General features: G+C 45.8%; 1 protein-coding gene across 1 annotated transcript in view; it reads left to right on the plus strand.

Annotated features, from left to right (window-relative positions):
• The first annotated feature begins 359 nt into the window (after positions 1–359).
• The window catches only part of RNF145 (ring finger protein 145), a 104,510-nt gene continuing 77,770 nt past the window's right edge, over positions 360–27,099 (plus strand). Inside the window, exons 1-2 of the mRNA XM_053297539.1 lie at positions 360–756; positions 25,032–25,245. Coding sequence (XP_053153514.1) covers positions 25,062–25,245 — 184 coding nt within the window. The 5' untranslated portion in view covers positions 360–756; positions 25,032–25,061. The remainder of the gene's footprint in view (positions 757–25,031; positions 25,246–27,099) is intronic.

The raw sequence follows: 27,099 nt of genomic DNA on the forward strand, positions 1-27,099 counted from the left end.
CAGGGAAGGAGGCTGCCCGCAGTCTCCTATTCACGGTTAGCGTACGAACCATCCATTGGATATAGTGAGATTTTCTGCTCCTGAGTAAACATGGACAGGCGATTATGCCTATCATCGACAGGATATGCAATTCTTATTGATTTATATCCCAGCAAGGAAAAGGGTCTGTTGGAGAATAGCGGTCGCAGCGAGAGCGCGGCCACTGCATGATCGGATCTGCTGTTGTGTGGGACGGGCGCATCATGGATCATCCAAGACCTTCGCGGCGAGCAGGGGCTGGTGCAAGCCGCGAGCTCCCCAGGAGAGGGCGAGCCAGGTTGCGCTCGCCTCCTTCCCTGTCCGCGGGAGACCCAGCTTTGTCTCGGTGGCTCTGGGCGCATGCGCGGCTGGCAGGCAGAGTAGGGGGCGGAGGAGGAGGCCGGCCGTTCAGAGCTCGCTCGCGGCGCAAAGCGCAGCAGCACGGCGGGGGCCCATGGCCGCCCGTTAATGGGGCAGGGGCGCTCACGTGCGGTCGGTGCTTGGAGCCGCGGGGGGACTACGACGACGACGATGATGCTGATACAGCCTGCGGAGGCCGATCGGATGCCGCTAAGCCAGCACAGGCCAGGCATGGAGCCGCGGCTGCTGGTGTAGGAGCCGCGAGGAAGAGGAGGAAGAATAAGGGAGGGAGGGAGGAAGGAGCAAACGAAGGAGCGAGCGAAGCCACCACCAGAAGCCGCCCCCCGCCCGGGTGGAGACAGATATCGCCTGGCCCAGGTGAGCGGGAACTGCCGCAAAGCCCCCTGGACGCCCCTTCCCCCGCGCCCCGATCCTCCTCTGCGCCCCATGCCTTTCCCCTCTCGCTCTCTGGAGCCTTGCTAACGGCCTTCCCACCCGCTGCTCCGCTTTCCACGGGCTCGGTTCCCTGCATGCCCGCTTCTTCTTCCCACTCTCGGGTCCTTTCCAGGAATCGCCCCACCTTTCCTCTCCCTCCCCCTTAGTCCCCGGATCTTTCAAAATCCCCGCCCACATCGCCCCCACATTGCTCAGTCGCTTCCCAAAGCGGTGGCCGGCCGGCCTGCCTGCCCCCACCCCCCGAGGATTGGCAGCCCTCCTAACCCTGCTGCTTCCAGCAGGGGCCTTCTCACAATCACCACCCACCTCGGCATCCTTCCCCACCCAAACACTGTTGTTAAAAAGCGGGTGCGCTCTGCCCACATTATCTTAAGAGCCCCGCGAGATTCCTTTTGCTGTGGAATGCTTCGCCCCCTTATTCCGCCCACCCCATAACAGGAGTTGTGAAGCCTTTTCAGATATTGTCGTGTCCCCCACCCCATTAATACACCGATTCATGCTGGGAAACGGCTTGGGGAGGGGGGAAACCCCTCTGCCCTTTCCTTCTGCGTGCTGCTCCGAAGGCGGCTGCTGCTGCTGGCTGGTAGCGACGCGAGCTTTGCAGGGGTTACTAAAGTTCAAACGTAGCTGAGCTCTCCAGGGGCCGAGGAAGACGATCAGGGGGCTTCACGGCAGCAGGGATGGTTTGGTGTCGTCTTGCATTGCAATTACACTTGGGGGGGAATCTTAGCTCTGCGGAGAAGTCTTGTTGTGGAGGCTAGACGTTTTCCAAAACGCATGTTGAACTCTTGAGCTTAAATCAAACCCCAGGGATGAACTGGTGGTGGTGATCTAGGTTCTGATTCTTTGTGCTTGCTGTATCTCACTTTCCTAGTTTCAGTCTGTTTACATACTGTAGCAAGAGGTAAGAGTGTAAACTGCCCGCAGCATCTAGATGCGGAAGTCATTAGGTGGAAATAAAGTCTTATCGAAATCAATAAGTTCTCCATGTAATAGTTGTTAGGTTGGAACATTACATTTGTTTATGGACAATCATTGCCAGTGTTTTGCCATTAGAAATCCCCTCTTGCAAAGCTTTCCTGTCCCATGTGTGAAATCCAGTATTAAAGGGGGAAGTGGGGAGGCTCAATTGTGTTTAAAGTAAATGCTTATGTAAGAACAATTCCTCTTTTCTCAGTCTGTTGAGCAGGGCACTCTGCCTGCACTTCTCTCTTGTCACCAACTCTTAATTGTTTTAGGCACATTTTCTTCCCTTAAATTAAAGCTTGTAATGCTGGTTTTTGTCTCTTTCCCTTTTGGGGCTGCAGATCAGTTTGTCGAATGTACTCTGACAGATGGGTAGTGACCAGATAGCTGCCTTCATGTCAGGCATTACTTTGTCCTCCAGCAGGTACCAAAAAGGAATGTGTGCTGGAGAGACAGACTGGGTTGGAGAAAATGTGACTTTAAAGAGAATTTAACAGGCTCCTGTGCATAAAATGCACTTTGTTTGTCAGCCTTTCAGTTATATTTTTGTGTAGATTTTGCTCTTATTAATTCTTTTGCTTTCCTTAAGATATTTAAAAACGATTTTTCTAGCAGTTATTATATATATATATATATATATATATATATATATATATATATATATTTACTCTAAATAGCTATTGATAGCTATGGAAGAGGCATATTTGCCATATCGACGCCTACAGTTAAGGTGCTGGTAATGTGTTGTAGATTTTATGTTAATGCACTTTCTTTGCTTTTTACTGAGAGTATAAAGCTGCAGTTGTTTTGAATGATTTCTTGAGAAGCAAGTCCCATAGAACTTAATGGGACTCGCTTCCGGTGCATAACATTGGGCTTCAGTTGAATATCATCAGCTTGTTTTGATGCAACTGTGTGTGTGTGGTGGGGGATTGTGGTACTGTATGTGTGAACTTGTAGTACAAATGTGCTTTTGTAGTTATGGTTGATGGTATACCACCAGTTTGAGTCTACAGAGAGGATTCTGACAGTCTTCTAGTTATCAGGTTTACTGTAGGGATGTGCATGGAACCGTGGTGGGGTGGTTCGAAGGCTAACTTCAAAATGCAGTAGTCAGATTGGTTTCTGTGGTATCCCAGATAGACTACATTATGCCTGTTCTTAAACAGCCGCATGGGCTGCTGATATGTTTCCAGGCAAAGTGCTGGTTATTCTCTTTAAAGCCTTGAATGGCTTAAGTGCAGGTTACCTGAGAGAGCGCCTTTCTCTACAAAATCCCCACCACTAATTAGAGATTGCTAATTAAGATAATCAGGAGGGGTCTGTCTTTGGGTGCCTCCAGTTCATCTGGTGGCAACCTGGGATCGGGACTTCTCAGTTGTCATCCCTAGGCTGTGGGACGCACTCCCCATGGATATAAGATTATCATCTTCCATGGAGGCCTTCAGGAGAACCTTAAAGACCTATCTTTTTAGCCTGGCTTTTAATGACATCTAGTTTTAATTTTAATGAGTTTTAAACTTAAATGGTTTTTAAAAAATGTTTTATTATGTGTTTTTTATTTCAATGTAAACTGCCCTGAGCCACTTTAGGTAGGGTGGTACATAAATCAGTACAAACATAAATAAAATAAAGGTCTCATATCATGCAACAATGCTTTTTACACCTACCTGCATAGGCTTGCCTTCCCCACAGGCTAGAGTTTTATCCTAGACAGGATCAAAGTTATCTGGAAGCAGGATTGCCAATTTCTTATCTCACAAGGCTCTGACATGACAAACATAAATTTAGCACGTAATGCTTTTCCCTGCATTCTAGGAATAGTTTTAGCTGCAGAATTTTTGCCTGCCACTCAGATGTTCAAGGCACAGAAGCCAAGCTGGGGGAAGAGTTGGCAATACTTATTCTACATAACATCATGATGCAAATATATCCCTGTATGTGGACAGTAAACTAGGGATGTGCAAAGAACTGGTTTGGAGGCCCTTTATGGGGCTCTATGCCAGTTCGAAGGCAGCGGGGGTCTACCTTTAAGAGCGGGGGGAGGGTGCACTTATCCCTCCCGCTGCTTCTCCCCCGCCGGCGTAAGTTTTTTTAACAGCCTATCAGGTCAGCAGTGTACCTCCCTGCCGCTCCATTGCCCTAATCCTCTGGATATGACTGGAAGTTGCTGGCGTGCCTATGCGCACCAGCACAGGCGCTCGCACATCGCACACATGTGCGTGTCAGCAACTTCCAGTCATATCCGGAAGACGAGGGCAACAGGGTGGCAGGGAGGTACGCTTTCTGGGGGACCTAACCTCGTCCAGAAGAGGAAGTTATATCCCATCTTGCAGATTACGACCTCCAGCAACGAACACCTCTGTCTTGCTTGGATTCAGCTTCAGTTTATTATCCCGCATTCAGTCCATTAATGCCTGTAGGCAGGCATTTAAGTTTAATGGTATTTCCTAATATTGATAAGGAGAAATAGATTTGGGTGTCATCAGCATATTGATAACACCCAGCACCAAATCCTCTGATGACCTCACCCAGCAGTTTCATGTTAAAAAGCATTGGTGACAGAATGGAGCCCTGGGTGGGTGGGGGGAGCTCCATATAGAAGCTCCTGTTTTGAAGAGCAACTGTCACCAAGCTCCATCATCTAAAATTTTTCATGAGACATAGGAGTGGAACCACTATAAAACAGTACCTTCTATCCCCAAATCCCTCAGGTGATTGAGAAAGATACCATGGTTGATGGTATCGAAAGGCTCTGAGAGATCCAAAAGAACCAGCAGAGTCATACTGCCTCTGTCAATTCCCTGGCGAAGGTAATCTTATCAGGCCAACCAAGGCTGTCTCAACCCCATAGCCCAGCCTAAAGCCTGTTTGAAATTGACCTAGATAATCACTATTCTCCAAGACAGCTTGGAGCTGGTGAGCCACCACCTTTTCTCCATTATCTTACTCAACCATGGGAGGTTGGAGATTGGCCTGTATTGAACAGGGGATCCAGAATAGGCTTCTCAAGGAGAGGTCTAACCATTGACTCCTTCAGACAAGGTGGCATCTTGCCCTCTCTCAGTGAGGTATTGATGATATCAACTAGGCTAGCTCAAGCAACCTCCCTGCATGATGAAATCAGCCATGTTGATGAAAGATCCAAAGAACAGGTAGTAGTTAACAGGTTACCCCTGCTAACCTGGCAGAGAGGCACCTTTTAATGTGGTGATTCTCTTTATTTAGCAGGGGGAGAGTAACTGACCCTATCTACCCCCAGCACAGTACCTTCAATTAGGGGTGTGCACGGAACCACAGAGCTGCGGTCCGGCACTGTGGGGTGGGTTCCTTTAAGGGCGGGGGAGGGTTTACTTACCCCTCCCGCCGCTTTCCCCCCTCCAGCGTGCGTATTCTTTGTAGTAATTGGGGCGGCAGGATACCTCCCTGCCGCCCCTTCTCCCGCTTAAGTGCAAAAGGCTTGCTGGAGCCTTTTGCGCACGCTGCGTGTGAGCTTCACGTCTCTCCAACTCTCTGAACTGGCCAGGTCCAAACCGGTCCAGACAGTCTGGAGGCCTTTAGAAGCTGTTCCGGACCCATCCCTACCTCCAGTGACTGTTGCTGGTGTTTATCTTACGTTTCTTTTTAGATTGTGAGTCCTTTGGGGACAGGGATCCATCTTATTTATTTATTATTTCTCTGTGTAAACTGCCCAGATCCATTTTGGAAGGGCAGTATAGAAATCGAATGAATGAATGAATAAATAAATAGTAGGCTATACCACACCAAGCAGCTTGTCCACATCCTCAGTAGTCACAAACCGAAAGTGATTCAATCTTATCTTGCAAGAGGGATTGCTGGACACCCACCTAACTGGTCCTGCAGAAATATTGGTGTCCAGATCAGCCCAAATGAGAGAGATTTTATCTACAAAGATCTCATTGAATGTATCACAGTGAGACATTGTTTCCAGAAACAATTTTGAAACAGAAAGGGCTTGAGTTAAACCCTTGAGTTAAACAATCCCAAATGGCTCTGCTGGACAAAAATTTGCAGATGCAATACATGCATCATAAAATTGCTTCCTTGCTGCCACAGCATAGGCTTTCAAATGGGCTCTGTGTGGTGTCTTATTGAATTCAAGATGAGTCCTCCATTTGCACTCCAGTTGTCTTCCTTGCGTTCAACACTCATACAGTCTGTGGACAATGTACAGTACATAGGTACAGATCTATATGGAGGTACAGTTTTCCATATGTTACATTGAATGCAAGTACAGCAGACCATTTCCTATCTGTATCATGCATTTTAAGGGACCTGCCTCCAGGTTAACTTTTAAAATGAATTCAGGTGCAGTTATTCACACAAAAATATGTATGTGTGTACAGACATCTCAATGTGGTACAACATGTCTGTATAGGGCAGAAATGTGAGCATCTTTTTATTTTGTTTTTACTGACATACATTTTTAAAAAGTGAGTTTGGAAATTAATGTCAGAAGGGATCTGAGAGGAGTTTTCCCTCCCTTTGAGACTCTTGAGACTCTGGGAAATATCTTGAGACTCTGGGGAATAACAAGAACTGCAGGTAAACCCAATAAAACAGTATGAGGAATTTGCATGTGCTGCAAAAAATGTGAATCACCTTTCTTGTATTTTGCAATCTGCTTTGTAAAAACCTCCATGCTCAGCACAATTTCCATTGAATCCTTTGCCCTTGGTCCTTTTTAGTTAGTCTGTTTGTAGTTCAAACTATTCAAACTCTGAGTGGTATTTTATATTCCAACTGCACTTTTCAACATTGCACTGCTTGATACCATCACATGCTGTTTGATTCTAAGTACCTGACTGCAGGATGTGCCCCTTAAAAAAAAAATTGTACTATCAAATATGGTTTTAACATATGTTTGATTTGGATAACAAAATGTTTGACAATGCTGCCATGCAGTATGTACTTTGTATACTCTACAGTTGCCAAAATTCCACTGGTGAAAGATGAGAAAGATTAGAACCACCCAGAGACACAAGTTTGAGGCGATATAAAAATATGTTAAATAAATAAATAAATTGCTGGGACTTTCATGGACAAATAATATACCTAAGTCGATTCTGTAAGGAATTCTGTAGAATAATTTTGAGATTTACAGAGTTTCTACTAATGTATATCACTTTGTTTATCAGTGAGCAATCCCAAAGTTGCTCCCACAAGAGTATTTGCAGGATCAGAACTATATTATACTGTACAATAAGTTGAGCTTTGCATACTGGCCAACTTTTGTTGGAAATCTGTGGCATTTCTTAATTTCTAATCCATGTGGTGCCCAGCAGATGTTATGGTATTGGTGTCAGTGTTTCTTCTAAGGCATGCACACATGCGCATGCTCACAAGTTTTTGAGTGTCTGCTCAGTTCATTTTAGATCCTGCTCAGGTTAAATCAGGAAGGTCGCATTTGAATGCAGGTGCGCGCACAGTGCCTTGATACTGCCGCTCAGAACAGAACTCATTCCACACAGAGATGAGAAAAGTTAGAGGGACCACTGTTTGGTGTGTTCAGCTGATCTCTGCAACTTGCACATTACTTTTATGAACACCTATAATTTTAGATGTATTGAAGCGTAATAATGGAAGAGCCATACAAATCTGTTCCTTTGAGTTGATTCATATGTTGTTTCAGCTAGCTTCATTATACATGCAGCTGCTTGTGTGAGAGTGCTGTACTTATACTGTGTAACATCATGATTTCCATTTTGGATATATGCGCACACACCTCACAGAAGCCAATTCGTGAACTTTGCAGAGTTGCCTGCCTATTACTATTACACTGTTGTAGTCCTCACAGGATACACTCAGTAAATGTGCTGAAGTAATTATATGAACCGGCTATGAGAAAAGCTGCAAGTGGGACAAAAATCAGGCAGCTCTAGACATGAGAGTTGCTTTTCTTAGGTGAAACTTTAACTCCTTTTCAAGTACGAATCTATAACTGACATTTTTCAAATATAACATGAGAAGTGGCCCCAAGAGCTTCAGTCTTGAGCCTTCTATCTCTCACTGGAGGAAGGTGTCAGAGTAGCATCTCTGGAGACCTGAAATATTTGACTGGCTTGATGGGCATGGGAGCTGTGGGAGCTCTCACAGTGTCAAAGTACTTCAGTGTCTTATCTAGAAGTGTATTCTGTAGATGGCTGGCCAGCTTGTGCACTTCAGGGTTGCATTTAATTACTTATTGCTGGCTCTAGGTACAATGTGCTGCTGTGGCAATAAAGGTTGAGAGAATGCTTTTTCCTAGCAGGAGGTTGTTCTTCCTGCCAACAGATTTAGTAAAACTATTTTTCTTTCTGCTAAGGAGGAGTTCTCTATCCATGCCTGTTATACCCACTGAAACAATTTAACTAGCTATCTTTTCCACACCATAGTGTAAGTAGGACATTTCAGGGCATGTTTTCTTGTGTGATTTTGGCTCTATAGTTCTGTTCCTTGCAGAGACACTTGGCGATAGGCAGTTGAGCCGGATAGTTTTGCCAAACAGTCAGTTACTAGTTACTGTTACATGCAAAGTGCTCTTGCTAACTAGGTGGATAGAAATGCTTTCGGGATTCTGTATATGGGGTTGATGCCAATCTTGCCTTTGCCACACATGCCACTCTTCTTAGTTCAGTGCAATGCAGTTGCTTTTTACAGTACAGCAATGCTACACCAGGTAATGATGGCTGTTGCTATTATAGCTGTGCTGTTGCATCACAGCAGTCTTGGATTGGAATGCCGCAAGTCATGGTGTTGCAGCAGTTCTTCGGCGTGGTCTCTGTGCTTTACACGAACGGGCTTTGCGCCTGCGCAGAGATCACATCGGAGCTTCCAAGCTGGAGAACTGCTTTTTGGCGGTAGCCCGCCTCGTCGGTGTATAGGCAGCTGCGCAGGCTTCCCTCTCCAGTCTTTCTTTGTCCACGATCGAAGACACATCGTGAGCTCTTCCTTGCTAGATGCTTCGCAAGTACTGCATTCTCCTTCCCTCTTTTCTCCTCAATTTTAGTTCAGTACTTCCCTTCTTTAGCGTTTTTATTTCACCCCCGGTCCCTCCCCCCCTCGGATAACTCTTAGTTTCGTTTTCCACCTCATTGTGGCCTTCGGGCCCAGCGTCCTGCAGATCCTACACCTCCACTTCTCTGCATTTACCTTCTTTGGCCTATGGCAAAAACTACAAAATTTAAGCAGTGTGGTCGCTGCAAATCCAAGATCCCTTCGACCGACGGCCACAAACTTTGCCTTCTTTTTTTTTTTTGCCTTGGTGAGTCACATAAAGTTGGCTCTTGTATACACTGCGTGGCCTTTACCAAGCAAGCGCACAAGAATTGGGCCTCTCGGCTTCGTTCTTGGCTTTGGGAACAGTCGTTCCAACCTACGGGCTCGGATAAACTGTCCACCATGCAGGCTTCGTCCAACACCTCTCCTGCAGCCCGGGGCTTACGGCCCGTTTCTTTCCCTCCGGGAGTCTTGGCAACTACCCCCGAGGTGAATGTGCCCGTCGATCCTGTGGCTCGGGCTTTGACGTCTATACCAAAGAGTTTGGTGGCAGTGTTGATCTCGATGGCGGCCTTGATTGAACCGCGTTCTGTCCAGCCATCCAAAAAGAAGAAGAGAAAGAAGGACCGCCGTGTCCCTTCTGAACCTCCAGCAAAAAAGCACAGGTTGACGCACGATACTGTACGTCGATCCCGAACTCTACACACTGAAATGGTCTTAGATACCGAAGTCGTTTACGACTCCAGCCCACACGATCCCGTGTACGAGTCCAACCACGACTCTCAGCCTGAGGAGCTCCCTCCCAAACAACCATGCCACTGGACTAACCGGGAGTTGGAAGCTGCTCTTGATGAGCGCTATGCCAGACAAGTTGAGGAAGAGGCTGACTACTTCTACGCTCATCAAGAGGTTCGCCAATGCCATCGGGCCTCCATGACTACGGAGCCGCCCCTTCGACATTCGGCCTCCCCTTACTCCTCTATACCCACCTTCTCGGCCTCAGCTCTGCTCCCTAACCCACCTTTGGGATCGACAACTTTGCCTCCCCCTCCCCGGACCACGTCTCTTCTACCTCCACGGGTTCCACCCAGAAACTCGCTGGTGCAGGCAGCCACGGCTACTATTGCTCCCGACTCAAGGCCAACGCCTCGACTCTGGATATGACCCCTTCAACCTCCGGTATCGACCGACTCGTCGGACTCGTCTTCGGACGAAGAGGGCCCGAATCCTCCTTATCCGATCAGATATCTAGGCTCTTCGCCCCCTTCTTTATTGCTGGACCCGAGACCCAGCTCCCCATCGGAGGACTTCTGTGTTTATACAGACTTTGTCTCACGTATGGCAGCTTCCCTTGGAGTCCAGCTGGCTCAGGGAGACAAATCCGAGCCTGACCCTCTTTCTCAATTAATTGAGGACGACGCCCGCCTGTTGGTATCATTACTGTTGAACCCGTCCATTCTTAAAGTGGCCAAAACCTGTTGGATCAAACCGTCCTCTCTCCCACAAACTTCTAAACGGATCCAAGATGCAGCTCCGATCGAAGGGCTCTCAACCCCCAACCAAGGGACAATGATTCACACCCTCTGCCCCGCTGGGGAACCAGGCTCTCCCGCTTCATTGCCACTTGGGAGAATATCACCACGGACTCCTGGGCCTTGACCATAGTAAGGATGGGCTATGCTATAGAATTTGCATCAGCCCCTCCATACAATCCTCCATTGTCAACACTACCCACCCCGGCTCTCCTGCAGGAGGTCGACTCTCTACTTTCCAAATCTGCAATAGAACTGGTTCACAATCCACAAACCCAAGGATTCCATTCCCGATACTTCACTGTTCCCAAGCCGGACGGCTCCCTTCGCCCCATCCTGGATCTCCGGGAACTCAGCTCTTACATCACCTACTGCAGTTTCCGTATGGTCACGATTCCTACAATCATCTCCCTTCTGCAAAAGAACCAGTGGTTAGTTTCCATCGATCTCAAGGACGCATATTACCACATTACTGTCAGACCTCAGCATAATCGTTTCCTCTGTTTTCAGATAGCACACAACACTTACCAGTTTCGCACACTTCCTTTCGGACTGGCATCTGCACCCCGGGTGTTCACCAAATGCATGGCCCCGTGGTGGTAGCCCTTCAACAACAAAATATTCAAATTTTTCTGTACCTCGACAATTGGCTCATGGTGGCTCATGACCCACGATCCCTCCTCAGAGACCTTCACACGGTCATCACTCTCCTCTCCAATCTGGGCCTGCAAGTGAACTACGACAAATCGAAACTCACATCCTCCAAAACCATAGAATTCCTAGGGATCCTCTTCGACTCCGTGCAATCCAAGATCTTCCTTCCCCAACGCATAACCCAGGCCATCTTGGACTTGTCAACCCACCTACTCTGCCGCCCTACTCAATCAGCACGCACGGTACAGTGCCTGCTAGGACATATGGCCTCCACCATCCATGTCCTCCCTCACGCCAGGCTGTGAGACAGGCCTCTCCAGCAGTGGTTTCTCTCCGTATTCTCTCCCCACAAGGACTCCCTCACCATCAAACCGACGCTTCTGCCTCCGGTTCAGCGCTCCCTCCTATGGTGGATGGACATGGTCAACCTCATTGTTGGCTCGCCCTTCCATCCTCCCCATCCAGCCCTCCTACTCACCACGGATGCATCCCTGGACAGTTGGGGTGCCCATGCCAACAATCACAACATCCACTGCATCTGGACCCCAGTAGAAGCCTCCCATCATATCAGTTATCTCGAACTTTTAACGATATTCAAAGCCTTGAAGGCCTTCCTTCCCCTGATACAGGGCTCCCATGTCCTCATCCAGACGGACAATACTACCGCCAAAGCTTACCTGAACAGGCAGGGCGGCACCTCTTCCACCCCCCTTCCTGTCCCTGTCCATGGATCTATGGCTTTGGTGCATTCACCACGACATCATGCCCCTGGCAGTTCACATCCAACGACAGGACAGTGTCACGGCGGACAGGCTAAGCAGGACTCCAACATCATCTCATGAGTGGCAGCTGCATCCTCCCATGCTCTGCTCCCTCTTCCACCATTGGTTCCTCCCAGAAATAGACCTCTTTAGGGCCAGAAACAAGAAACAGTAGGGCCAGAAACAAACGTGCAATGCCACCAGTATTGCTCCAGGTTCGGGATCGGACCCAGCTCCCTGGGAGACTCATTTACTCTATCTTGGACGAACCGCTGCGTCTGCACCTTCCCTCCAATCCCTCTACTTCGAGTCCTTCAGAAGATCTCCCAAGACCTCCCACACTGCATCCTCCTCATCCCATGGTGGCCCAGGCAACCCTGGTTTCCCCAACTCCTTCTTCTATCCAACGATCAATATCATAGCTTTCCGGCTATTCCCCACCTCCTCTCCATGCAGAATGGTTGCCTCCTCCATCCAGACCTGCAACGTCTCCACCTCACAGCCTGGCACATAGTCCCGCTCTCCCGGCGGACCTGCTATTAATAGTCCAGGCCTCACGCAAACCTTCCACAGTCTCCTCTTACTCTCACAAGTGGACCCGTTTTCTAGCCTATCTACAAGACAGAGACATTCCCCTGCTCTCTGTTTCTCTGGAACATATCTGTGCCTACTTGCTATCTCTCAAGCAGGCCGGACTTAAAATCCCGCCGTTGCGGGTCCACCTGGCAGCCATAGTGGCTAACTTCCCCACCTCCACACCCTCGTGGTTCCAGCACCCCACTGTCAAGCGTTTCCTTAAAGGCCTCACTCACCTTTGTCCGGATCCTCCAGTCATGGCTCTGGCTTGGGACCTGACATTGGTCCTCTCTTCACTGATGAGTGCTCCCTTCGAACCCATGGCCACAATTTCTCTCAACCTCCTTTCCTGTAAGGTGGCCTTCCTCACGGCTATCACCTCGGCCAGACGGGTCAGTGAACTCAGGGCTCTTAGAGTTGACCCTCCTTACCTCACCTTCCACAAGGAAAAGGCCGTTCTGCGGCCGGACATTGCCTTTCTTCCAAAAGTAGTCACTTCATTCCACCGCTCCCAACCTATCTCCTTACCTGCATTCTTCGCTGAGCCAATGACGACGGCCGAATGCTGCCTCCACACTTTGGACGTCCGAAGGGCGCTCGCCTCTTACGTCGACCGCACCTCTAACTTTCGGACCTCCAGTTCTCTCTTTGTGCTCCACTCTGGCCCTGACAAGGGCAAACAAGCCTCTGCTCAGACTGTATCCAGATGTGTGGTCCGCACCATCTCCCTGACATACCAGATCGCCAAAAAGCCTCCTCTGCCCTCTCTTAAAGCACATTCGATTAGGGCGGTTGCGACATCTACGGGGTGGGGCTACTGCCAAAAAGCAGTTCTCTAGCTTGGAAGCTCTGATGTGGTCTCTGCGCAGGCGCAAAGCACATTCGTGTAAGAGCACAGATGACCACTAGAAGAACCCAAGTTACAGGTAAGCAACCTGTCATTATCCTAACATCATTTACTAGTACAGCAGGTCACAGAATTATGATTTTGCCTTAATAGCTTCAGGTTGTCCTTATACTAAAAATTGTACCTGTTTTTTCAGTCTTTTAATTAATTTTAATTGGTTGTATGTCATTGTTTTAATCATTTTTTTCTGTTTTTATATTGTATTTAACTTATGTACACCACTTAGGGATGCACAACAACCCTGTGAGATAGGTCATGCCTACAATAGTTAACATCTGACTGATTAGCAGTCCTCTGAAGAGGAAACAATTCTGTTAGGTAGGTTAGGTTGAGAGATGGTGACTTGCCTAAGTACTGTCCAGTGAGCATTTGGACAGGGTCATCTACATATAAATACATATTTACCATACTGTGTTATCCCTCATGCATGTTGTATTGTACACTTTATAATAGGTTAATGAAATATTTAATTGCAACAGTCTTAATTCACAGTTCATACCTTTAGGTTGAATTTATCTAATTTATTTATTTGATTTCTATACTGCCCTTCCAAAAATGGATCTGGGCAGTTTACACAGAGAAATAATAAATAAATACGATGGATCCCTGTCCCCAAAGGGCTCACAATCTAAAAAGAAATATAAGCTAGCAACAGTCACTGGAGGTACTGTGCTGGGGGTGGATAGGGCCAGTTACTCTCCCTCTGCTAAATAAAGAGAATCACCACATTAAAAGGTGCCTCTTTGCCAAGTTAGCAGGGGCTGATTGTCAAACAGTGGTTCTCCATGGAACTGGCACCTGCTGGTTTGAAGGTGGGGGGGGCAGGATTACAAGAATGGGGGAGGGTGCTCTTATTGTTCCTGCCACGTTTTCCCCTTCTGGTACCACCTCTGGACTGGAAGTTGCTGCTGCGTGTGTGCACTTCACCAACATGCGCAGTGGTAACTCCCCGCCACTTCCGGTCTGAGGATGCACCAGGGTGGCAAGGAGGTACACTGCTGCTCCTCCGGATAGTTTTAAAAGGCAGTGCTGGAGGGGGAAATGTGGTAGGAAGGGTAAGAGCACCCTCCCCATTATTAAAGATCCCCACCCCTTCGAACCGGCCAAACCGCTGATCTTTCGAACCAGTTCGGAGGCCCATAAAGGGCCTCCGAACCAGTTCTGTTCATATCCCTATTGTAAGATGGGACTTTGACTCTCTTGATTAATTGATTTGCCTTGTAGATGAAAATCGCACCTTTTTGCTACATGTGATTTTGCTGCGGTAGCTTAAGAACTTAATTTATTCTATCACATGGTGGAGTCTTTTAGAAGATGTGATTTGTTTTCTCTGCGGCTCCGTACTCAAATATACCAACAGCATTGCTTTTCAGAATACCTTATTTCGAAATGCAATGCCTTTCTGTACAGTGTTCTGAAATGTGAACATTTAAAACTCCTGTTTGATGCCATTTAAAAATATCTGAGCTACTGGAGTAAATTTCAAGAAAGGGGTTTTAGGGGATGTTCTAATAAACCCTTAACTACTGCTGTGTATAACACTAATTTTTTCATTTGAGGCTTTAACAGCATGATCATTTCTAGGTTTCGTTTAATGTGAAAGAATTGCTCTCATTCATTTATTTAAAAACCAAAATACATTAATAATTCTTTTTCTCTCCATTCCTAATCCTTGTGCTTGCTACATAAGTCAGACTTGGGGAAAACTAAAAAGATGATAAAAATGAAATGAGTCCACTTTTTCCAATAATGGTTATCAACTTGGATCATGTGTATTTCTCCTTGGTTATAATTCTCAGTGTGAACTGTCCTCATGATAATATGCAAATAATCAAATTTAGAATTCTGGAAGAACCCTGTCTCGATTGCTCACCCCTTTCCTCCTTAACTAGAGCCAGACCTATAGCACTAGAAGACTACCTGCTTCAGAATCTTATTCAGGATAGTCAGTTGTGTAGCCTGGTACTCTTCAAAATAAACAAAACTGAAGATCTAACTTTGCTAGGTATTTCCAAGCCAAATTTATTTCCTCAAGATGCTCATTATGTGCTGGTAGGGGTGTGTCTCTCTGTGTGTGTGTGTGTGTGTGTGTGTGTGTGTGTGTATGTATGTATATGTATATATATGTGTGTGTGTGTGTGTGTATACACACACACACACACACACACACATATATATATATATATATATATATATATATATATATATATATATATATACACACACACATAGACTTTGGCCTGGGCTTTGAAAGTGCCCATTTTTGTTCAGTATTCCTTCTCTCCCTCCACTTTCAGTCAGAGGTGTTATCTCAGTTAGCTTTGTTCTTGAACATAATTGAAAGATATGTACTGTCGGAGAGTTTCCCGACCCCAGATCTGTTGGCAAAATAAATGTTTATGGCTAAATAGAATATTTTCCATTTGCAAACATGCTATTAATATATGGGGTTTTTTAGGCTTTAGTTTCTTTTAAGTGCTTGGGAAGAATTGCCCTCTGCAATTTCTCCAACAGCTGATACCACTTTTGACTGAGGTGCAAGCAATTGGAGTCCATCTGGACAACTTTGCTGGCCTGAAAGTGCTTCTAGAATCCAGTTCAGGATATTGGAGAGTGATAGGTAGATGTTGCGAGAATAAAGATCTATTGCATACTATTGATGATCCATCCTGTACATGGGATGCTGTGAGCAATGTATCAGTGCATCTGGCAGAAATTCATTATATGCATCTGTAGCAACTGATTGTGATTTTTAAACTTGTTGAGTTCCTGCCTGGACACTTAATATCGTAGCTGGCATTCTAAGCAAGCACTGTGAAATGTAGGAATGCATCATAAAGAAATAAAATTAGGTGAATCTAACAAGTGATTGTGAAAGCTGCACCTGTTGAGTTTCTATCTGGAAATATTTTCCTCCCAGCCCAATATCAAGCTGAAAGGACAAGACAAAGTGTGGGTGCATGGAGCCTAATTTATAAAACCAACATAATAGCCAGGACTATGCAAAGTCTTTACTGCTTACATGGCACATATATTGAGGTGCATAACTTAACTTGCTATTCCCATGTGTTTTAGAATGTAAATCAAAATTGTAAGCTCCTGAACTCTCAACTTAAACCAAAGGTTTGTTAGTATTTAATATATAATGCTGTAAACTACCCATAAAGTCACAGCTCGGGTTCCTGTGGTCCTCTCTGGTTAGCACTGGGCCATCGGGCATCTACAAATCAATTTGCCAGCGGTAAGTTCCCCCATCTATCTGCCCCAAGCAGATAGCTGGGGAAACTGCACCCAGCACCACACAGATCTCCTCACCAGAGATCTTGTTTCCAAAGCCATTTTTAAGACAGTAGGAAACAGCAGGAATCCCTTTTGTGCAGTAGAAGAGGGCTTCCACTGTTTTTTCACCATTTCCATAAAGGTGCCGTCAAGTCGATTTTGACTCCTGCTGCCCACAGAGCCTTGTGGTTTTCTTTGGGAGTATACAGGAGAGGTCTACCATTGCCTCCTCTCCCACAGTATAAGATGATTCCTTTCAGCATCTTTCTATATTGCTGCTGCCCGATACCAGCAGGGATTTGAATTCCCTTAGAATCTGTACCAGTTGGGATTCAAACCGTTTCCATATCCCAGTGCAAATGACAGAAGACCCGCTTTTCTCTTAAAACGTTTGGCTGTGTGCCAGAAAAGAATCAGAGGTAAGAGAGTGGATTAGTGGCAACTACAAGAAACTGCTAGCTAGTGAGCTAAACCTAAATTCATGGATCCCTGTATGTCATGAGCCCTCTTCAGACATTTGAGCACTGTTGTACTTATGGTGACAACTCCCAAATTGGGGTTGGAAGTTCCACCCCATCTGTCACTCACCCCTCAAGCCAGGCACTCACCGTTATTGTGTTGTTTGTGGGAAGGAGGAAGCACCGTAACTGTGATGGCTGGCGCTTCTGTGAGCAGCAGCCTGGATCACCCGAGCCTGCTGATCATGGAAGTGCAGCATTTTTGCTGGGGATGATGGGAGTTGTAGTCCAACAACTTCTGCAGATCCATAGTTGAGAATCTCCTCATGTAGGTTCTTTAAGGCATTACACTGAATGGCCCTAGAGACCAGGGGTGGAGTGAGTGGCCATATGTCTCCCTCACTCTTCTGAATGCATTCAGACAAACACTATAAAGTACTCTTATGTTGGGCTGTAAATGGAGATGAGGGTGCTGCAAAGAAACAAGAAGTAATGTCTTGTGTTTCCTGTTCTGCATCTCCATCTCCAGCCAATTAGAACTCAAATGGGGAAATGGAATTGTAAGGCATTGGCTCTTCTTGCCCCCTCTGCATAATTGAAACTGCCAGAGATGCTGTCTGTCTTCAGCATAATCCATCCATCAAACACTGGAAATCTCTCCCAACTTAATAGAGTTTAAATTATTTCATGTTGTGAAGCAGAAATCTTATTTTCATGGTCAAAGTTAAATGTGTTTGGCTTTTCTGTCGTCGTCCCTTTTTAATAAGACTTGTAACCAAAGTACATAATCACCGAATGGCTGTAAGTGAATGGCAAATTGCTGTATTTTCTACTGGCAATATTGCAGGCTGGAATTGATATTTGGTGTATGATAATAGCTCATGTTGCACAATGTTTCTGAGGTCTCCCTATGCTATGGCTTGCACACACACATGCGTACACACACACACACACACCCCTTAAATCAATATCCACACAGAAAGGTCAGGCAGAATGTTCTAGAAATGGATTTGCTAGCTTTCTTCCCAGTAGAACTGCAGACCTAGGGGTAATAGTTCAGAGAGTGGGTTTAAATATTATAAGCATTTATTTTGCATTGGAAATAAGCAAGTTTCAGTGTTCTAATGGGCAGGGGGAATAACTGGTAGCATTTGCTGCATAATCTTTATTTCTAGATTCAGAGCTTTATTAACAACTACAATATATTGTATGTTAGAACTCCCTTTTTTCAGAATTTAAGTGGGTGTAAATTACCATTACATTTATTTAAGGCCTTTTAGACAATATACCAGGCTGTTGAACCAAAATTGAGAGAGAGGTGCTTGAAAGCTCTTGTCTTGAGAGGGACTAATGTTTGTATGGGGGATACTATGGACTACAGTGCAGCTTGCACAGTATGGACAGCTCTGTACAATAGACTGTTGTCTGATATTGAAGGGATGTGTCTTAATAATCTTGACAAACCAGCACAATACTGGCTGCTTGCCGTTATAACAGTGCAATCTGAAACAGCCATTTGAAGCTCTTCTGAAAAGCATTTCATAAACTAGATTTTTAACAAGCCTTTTAAAATTGAAGAGGGCATCACTTTGACATCAGCAAGATCAAGCTACACAGTGGGAATACTTTGCTGCCCAATCAGTTTAAAGAGACCTCATGATGCTTTCCCATTCCAAGATACTATGGAAGTGCTGCTGCTGTGTTATCATCTAAAAGCACTCACTTTTGTTTTATCTCTCCTATGGGCTTGTGACATCTCCTGATTGGCGCTGTCCTGTGAATACTGCAAGTTTACAATAACTGTGTTGCAGGTTTTAATGGAAGACTCTAAGTCACATTCATATGGGTGCAGCTTTGGTTCATATGGATTTCTCTCTTGCAATCAGGCTTCCATGACATGGTTGTTTTTAACAGGATGATTTTGAAGTTTCACTGATGCTAAATTATACTAAATTACTGGACCTGAACAATTGCTATACATACTGACTCCCAAAGTTCATTCCTAGCCATGGACTCAATGCATAATCATTCCTATTACATTTTCCTGGTTGGAGATCCAGGGTTGTAGCTATAATTGAACGAATGGGTTCAAAGAACCTGGGCCCCCCAGCTCTACCCTAAACAGCTTAGGCCCTGGGTATTTAAGAGAATGTCTTCGCCATGAGCCTCACCACTTGCTAAGATAATCTGGAGAGGTTCACCTGCGGCTACCGCCAACTCATCTGGCGGCTACTTCTCTGTTGCAGCCCCTGGACTTTGGAATGTGCTCCCTGTTGAAATAAGAGCCTCCCCATCTCTGTCAACTTTAAAAAAGGCACTGAAGACACATTTATTCACCCAGGCTTTTAATTAGATTTATAGTTTTAAATAATTTTTATACTGGGTTTTAAAATCTTTATAAATGGTTGTAATTGTTAATTGATTTAATGTTTTAAATGGCTTTAATTGTAAACCGCCCAGAGACACAGGTTTTGGGCGGTATAGAAATTTTTTAAATAAATACATAAATACCCTTCCCCTTTTTCTTCATTGTCTCCCTCATTCCGAGGGACTGCCATTGAGAGGGGCGAACACGGGCCCCATCTCCCCTAGCTACACACCCCTGTGAGATCCTTTTTTCTTTTGAGACTATCATATTATTATTTTCTGCTTAATTGCTGGATACCTTGGAATCGAGGGCAACAAATAAGCTGACCATGTTGCCAAAATGTGCTACCTGACCGCTAGACATGCTGGAATATCTTCTAGAGATCACATCTCTGTCTTTATTTTTAAAACTAACCTGATGTATCCGCAGGGCAACTCTGAAAAACATAATACAACCAGAAATTATAGGAGCTTAAACTTGTAATTCAGCCAAGGTCAAATGAATCTGTTAAGGATTACAGACAGGTGGCTCTTCTAGCTAGACTCAGATGAAGAGGGAGGCCCAGCTCTTGTGCAAGACCTGTGATGTGCATTTAACAGTTAAGTATACTTTGCTTTGAATGTTTCAGTGGATTCTTGCCACCAAACGGTTGGATTTAGCTAGGTCTTGTGGGCCTAGCTAAATATATAGAGCCCTTACTCACAACTAGTAAGAAAGGGCTACTCTGTCTGCGGGGAGGAAGCCCAGAAAAGCTTAACTCCCCACAGACAATCCTCCAGGCTTCCCTGGGTGGCGGATGGCCCTCCCAGATGAGCACTGGGATCAGGTGCGATCCCAGTGGTTCTCACACACGTTCAAAACCAGGCTGGGCTCCCTTACCCTGGTTTTGTACGTGTGTGTAAATTGCCTCATAGGCTTCCCTATACATTAGGTTTTCCATTTGTACTCCTTTATTGTATTAAAAGCAATAATCTGGTTTCCTTCATTTTAAGACTGGGGGAAATTGTGTAATGACTGGTTTCATGTGGATAAGACATAGCATATCATTTCCCTCTATTGGTTTTATTATTTATTTATTTATTAGATTTATATACCGCCCTTCCAAAATGGCTCAGGGCGGTTCACAACATGATAAAAACAATTAAAACATATTAACAATTAAAATGAAACTATTAAAACACAATAAAACCAATGAAACAGCTAAAAGCCCTGAAAATCAGGGCAACAGTTTAAAACAGTTTAAAACAATTAATCATTTAAAACTGTGGAAGGCCAGGCCAAATAAGTAGGTTTTAAGGGCTCTCTTGAAGGACAGCAATGATCTCAAATTACGAATTTCTGCTGGGAGTGCATTCCATAGCCCAGGAGCAGCTACAGCTGGCTTTGAGTGATATATTTAGTCAGAATGTTATTTTTATGATGTTGAAAGTTAACTTTTTAGTTATTCCACATATACACCTGCTAACTTGGCAAAGAGGTACCTTTTAACTTGGTGATTCTCTTTGTTTAGCAGGGGGAGAGTAACTGGCCCTATCCAACCCCAGCACAGTTCCTCCAGTGACTGTTGCTGGTGTGTATCTTATGTTTCTTTTTAGATTGTGGGCCCTTTGGGGACAGGGATCCATCTTATTTATTTATTATTCTCTGTGTAAACCGCCCTGAACCATTTTTGGAATGGCGGTATAGAAATCAATCAAACATACTTACTTACTTCTGGGTCTGGTGTGTGCAGTGTAATGTCTGAATAAGGCTTTTGCCTTGCTTAAATTAAAAATAACTGATAAGTCCAGCTGCCTATACGTATTTTGTACTGCAGAGAAAGGATACAATAACATTAAAGTCAGCTATCTGTTTTTCATACAAAATGTTCTGTACTTATCCCAGAGTTGGAAGCTTTTAACCGGGGTGTACAACTCAAATGCTCTGGTGGGCCGAAGTCAACCATGACTTGTTGTGCGGAGGCCAAGGTAAATGTTTAGGCCCTAAATTTAGGGCACTGATTATTAAATTAAAATTTAATATTAATTAATTAATTAATTAATTTAATCAAATTAAAATTAAATTCATTAATGAATTTAATTAAAATTAATTGAACTATTGAAGCTCTGGCAGGCCAAGATTAATTAAATTGGATTAAAAATTCATAACAGTTATGGCAACAAAACCCATATTTGGATAACTGCCAATGTGGGGTTTTTTCCCCCCCTTGGCAGCTATTTGAGATGGGGGATGTGGAGTTGATGTGGAATTCCAAGCAGAATCATTCATTCCTCAATTCAGTTGAAACACAGAAATGTGAGACTGTGAACCCCTACTTGGCTCCCCCCCTTCCCCCCCCCCCCGGATCCCAAGCCCCTCTGCCCTTCCATCGGGGCTGGAAGTTTCCTGGAAATTAGGGCAAGTGGCAGGGAGGTGAGCAGCCTGCCACCTTGCCTCCGCTCCCGTTACCTGGACTTGCAAGCCTCGCACTTCTATGAGGGCCGGGAGCCTCCTGTGAATGTGGATGCACATGCGCTCTGATGGCGACACAGGGCACATGTGCGCCATCATTCTCAGGAAGCTCCTGGCCTTGACAAAAACGCTGGGGGGGGGTTTGACTTTAAGGGCAGGGGAGGATGCATTTACCCCTCTCTCTGATTTTCTCCTGCTGGCGCTCCATTGCAAACCGGTCTGGAGGGGCGGCACCTGCTGGGTACTTCTGCTTCCGTTCCGAGGAGTGGACGGGGCGGCAGAGAGGTACACTGCTGCCCCGCGGGACCGGTTTGCAATGGAATGCCAGTGGAGGGAAAGCAGAGGAAGGGGTAAATGCATCCTCCCCTGCCCTTAAAGTCAACCCCCCGCCTTCCATGCACATCCCTAGCCCTCGCTGTCCTCGGCAGTCCGCCCTGTTCCGCAGGAGTCCCAAGGTCAAGTGCTCTGCTCTGAGGAGCCTCTTCTGGAACGAGGGCCCTGTGCTGGCGCTTCCTGTGGAAGGGGGCGGGGGGGGGTGCTTCCAGCTTTTTGTTGACCTTGGTTCTTTCTTTCTCTAAAAATGGTGGCAGGGTGTGCAGGAGAGTGACGGCATCCCTCACCGTGAGGGGCCCTCCTCGGGCTGCTGGGCTCCCATTCCCGGCAGCTGGTCACAGCCCCCATTCTGCAACTGGTTTGCTCAGGGTGAGAGTTGGCCATTCAGCAACAATTCCCCAGGTTTGCTGTCCGGAGCAATAGCAGAGTTCGGAGACGCGAGGCCCCAGTGTGTGCTGAGCCAGAGAACCACTGAAGGAACTGCTTTGTGGCTAGTTGAGGGTTTCCTACCCTGGAAACGCCGCCTTCAAACTGGCAGAACTGCCAGTCATTCGAACTCATAAAGGGCCTCTGAACCAGTTCTGTTCACATCCCTAGCAGGGGCAGGCAAGCAGCACTCCCACAGCGAGAGAGTACGGGCTCCTTTGGAACTGCCTCGAGGGTGTTTGGTCATCACCCCCAGTGAATGTGAATGTGGGGAATTTAGTTCAAAAGGGGAAACAGTTCCAAGCAGTTTTAATTTGTGCAAGCGTCTGAACTCAAGAAAACCGGCTTGAGAAATAGATTTTAATTACTGGAAGAAAAATAATAAAAGCCACAAGACTAAGTTGCTAGGCAGTCCCAATGTAAAAGTAATACAAATAAGTTTAAAAATAGACTATTGTAAGGCACATTTAGCTTAAAGTTCCAGATTATGTGTACATTCCCAGGCTTGCAGGAGAGAGATGCTAAGGAAGGGGGAAGTTTGAATGGAAGTGATAGATTGGGGTCCTGATTGGGGTCCGGACAACTGCTATACTGTACCTGTCTCTAGGTAATGGGGCTTCCAGCAGAGGAGGAAGGCAGGAGGGTTGTAGAGATTAGTGAAAGGATGGATGCCCACAGGATAGGTGTCTTGGTGGACCCAGATCCCTACACCTGCTAGGGACGCTGGCTGGAAAGGCACACAGACCGATCCAGGTAATGATTTCAGGCTCTTTTGAGGTTGCAAGATTGCATAGGAAATGCTCAACAGGATCCCAAGTATAGTATACAAGGGAGCACAGAGATGGTCTTGTTGAAGTCCTTGTTGCAGTGGAATCCCAAGTGAGAGGCACGAGGGAACACACTTCTTGTGATTTTCTGCTGTTGGAGTCTCCAGTGATAGACACGGGAAAGCACACTGGGGCATGGAGTTAGGGAAACTTATATCTCAAATTGTGCCTTGGAAACATATTTCTTTTGTCATACTTTGCTGAAACAGAAGAGCCCAGGTAGGCCGGCATGGAATACATTGGGTCTGATCATCCTTCCTGGGTAGGATGGGGTGTGAATAGCCTATTGTATGCAAGGCTGATTGTAATGAAAATTAGAGTATGCAGGTGTGTCAAAAGAGTATCCTGTGTTGGGACTGACTCTCCCAATAATTCTGTCAAAAGTCTCCATAGGTACACATGCAAAATTACATCACTAACTCTCCCCTTTTGTGATGGAGACTGCTGCTGCACTTGTCTGCTTTCCCTTCCTAGCTTAATTGCTTCATTAGCATCAGGTGTTATCTCTCTTGCAACAGGATGAGGGGAGTTTTAGAGTTCATCCTAAGTTCAAAATGACCTCGGATGCCAGATAATTCACAATAGCTAGTTCTGGGGTCTGCTTAGCCGGGGCCCCCACGTAGGGCGAGGGTGTGTGAAGCTAATCCCCTTTGCAATTTGTGTTACTTGCCGCCCAAATCTAGTGGCGACCAGTCCACTGCCAATTAAGCGACTTGTCCCTATGTATAGCATAAACTGGGAGCTCACATTACGGTGCAGCTCACATAGCAAAAGTGCAATCTCAAAGCCTGGAGATGTAGCTGTAAGCAGGGAGGCTTCTGGGAGCCCGGCAGAATAAGCTCAGCTACTAAGCTCAGGCAGAATAAGCTCAGCCCATCCTGCCACCCCACCCCCCCATTCTTGTCTTGGCTTGTTCAGCTGGCAGCAGCCATCCCAGGCACACGCATTCAGAACACAGCAGCCATCTGAAGCACGCACACACACAGCGCTTTCAGAATGCCCACCCCACTGGCTGCTCAGAAGGGGTGGAGCAAGCACATGAGGATGGGGCGGGTGGGTGGGGAGGCGGTTCTCTCCCTCTCTGCGGCCCGTCCAGCTGCCCACATGCTATCTTTGCCAGTTCAGCTGGCAGCAGCGGAGGGCAATGACCCTGTGGGCCAAGAAAAAAGGCCTTGTGGGCTGCATATGACCTGTGGGCTGTATGTTGTGCAGAGCTACTTTTAACTGACGTTTCTTTCATTCATTCTTCCACCTGAAGTTTTGCTTATTGCAAGGTTTGATAATGGCCAATATTTTTTTTTTAAAGCATTGAGTAAATTCATTTTTTAAAAAATAGGTTGATCAATGTCTAGTAATCATCACCTAAATGATACCTCCATGGTCAGGCAGTGTACTTCTAAATACCATTTATTTATTCATTCATTCATTCATTCAATCGTATTTATATACAGTTTGATATATACAACTCTAGATGGTATGGGGAGCAACACGCAGGGTATGGCCATCACCTTTATGTTTTCCAGAGGAATCTGCCTGGCCTTTGCTGGGGACAGCAGAATACTGCACTGGATGGAGTGCTGGTGTGATCCGGCAGGGAAATTCTTGTGTAATGGACACTGGGATGAACTGACACTTATTTGTTGATTTTTGCTTTTTACAGTCTGCTGCACACTCACTGACAAGGAACAGAATGGCTGCAAAGGAGAAATTGGAAGCAGTGTTAAATGTGGCCTTGCGGGTGCCAAGCATCATGCTTTTGGATGTCTTGTACAGATGGGATGTCAGTTCCTTCTTCCAGCAGATCCAAAGAAGTAGCCTCAACAACAATCCCCTGTTCCAGTACAAGTACTTGGCCCTTAACATGCATTATGTGGGTAAGTATACATACGCTGAATGACAGAAGCATCTATTCCGTTTCTTGTTAGTGTTACATTGTGACTAAAATAAGGTTCTGTTTTCTCCTTTATCAATTTGAAACATTTAAAGATTGCTGCTGTTCTACTAGTTTAATAGTCTTAGCATATGAGTTTATTATGTATAATTGTGACCTCATATTCACACTTTTAAAAATTATGGCATCTTTGCAAATCTTCGGTGTCTGTGTTGGGGGTGGAGTGTTATTCACTTGCCTGAGGAGGTCTCTGGCAATTCTATTCTCCCCCTCCCAGAACACAAGGAGGAGCAGCTACTAAACACACACATTCCACGTGTTTGCCTCCCCAGCTCATTGAGGGCAGCTGCCATTATATCTGGAGGATGGGCATGTGGGCAGCCTCCATACCATTACTGTGAAGACTTGAGTATGCATTTGCATTCTCTCATAGGGGGAAGACAGACATATTTTAAACAAATGAAGTGGTTTCAACACACATTCACTGCACTCTGAGGCATTTGTTTTAAGGGTAACACTCAAAACATTGTATATGCCTCCACCCTCTCCTGTTCCATTGTTCCAGGTGAATGTAGAAGTGGAACATAGGAAGCTGCCATATACTGAGTCAGACCATTGGTCCATCTAGCTCAGTATTGTCTACACAGACAGGCAGCGGCTTCTCCAAGGTTGCAGGCAGGAATCTCTCTCAGCCCTATCTTGGAGAAGTCAGGGAAGGAACTTTGAACCTTTCTGCTCTTCCCAGAGTGGCTCTGTCGCCTAAGGGTGCTCACACACGTCTCCCATTCATATGCAACCAGGACAGACCTTGCTTAGCTAAGGGGACAATTCATGCTTGCTACCACAAGACCAGCTCTCCTCTAACAGATGGTTAGAGACAAAAAGACAAGCAGGAACTAGCTCTGCTGTGTTGCCTAGCCCAACTGAAACAAGGGGTCAGTCCAGTAAGATGGGGTACATTGTTCCAGCTGCAGTCCTGAAATAAGATCAGCTCTGCTGGATCAGGCCCACAGCCCATATAGTCCAGCATCCTGTTTCACACAGCGGATCACTGGAAACCTATAGGCAGGAGCTGAGGGCATGCCCTCTCTCCTGCTGTTATTCCCCTGCAACTGGTATTCAAAGGCATCCTGCCTCTGAGGCTGGAGGTGACCTATAGCCCTCTAACTAGTAGCCATTGATAGATCTCTCCTCCATGAAGTTGTTTAAACCCCTCTTAAAGCCATCCAAACTAGTAGCGAACACCACATCTTGTGGCAGAGAATTCCACAAGTTGATTATGCGTTGTGTGAAAAAGTACTTCCGTTTGTTGGACCTAAATTTCTTGGCAACCAATTTCATAGGAAGACCCCTAGTTCTAGTGTTATGTGTGAAAGCAAAACATTTCTCTCTATCCACTTTCTCTACACCATGCATGATTTTATAGACTTCTATCATATCTCCCCGCAGTCGTCTTTTTTCCAAACTAAAAAGCCCCAGGTGTTGTAGCCTTGCCTCATAAGGAAGGTCCTCTAGGCCCCTGATCATCTTGGTTGCCCTCTTCTGCACCTTTTCCAGTTCTACAATGTAGAACTTGTGTTGATGTGGTGACCAGAATTGTACACAGTACTCCAAGTGTGTCTGCACCATAGTTTTGTATAAGAGCATTATAATATTAGCAGTTTTGTTTTCAGTCCCCCTTTTTAATTGGCCTTTTTCACAACAGTCGATGTTTTCAACGAGCTGTCCACCATGACCCCAAGATCCCTCTCCTGGTCAGTCACTGACAGCTCAGATCCCATCAGCGTATACGAGAAGTTGGGGGTTTTTGTCCCAGCTTTATACTTGTCAACGTTTT

Source organism: Hemicordylus capensis, chromosome 2, assembly GCF_027244095.1.
Source record: "Hemicordylus capensis ecotype Gifberg chromosome 2, rHemCap1.1.pri, whole genome shotgun sequence".
Classification (NCBI taxonomy): domain Eukaryota; kingdom Metazoa; phylum Chordata; class Lepidosauria; order Squamata; family Cordylidae; genus Hemicordylus; species Hemicordylus capensis.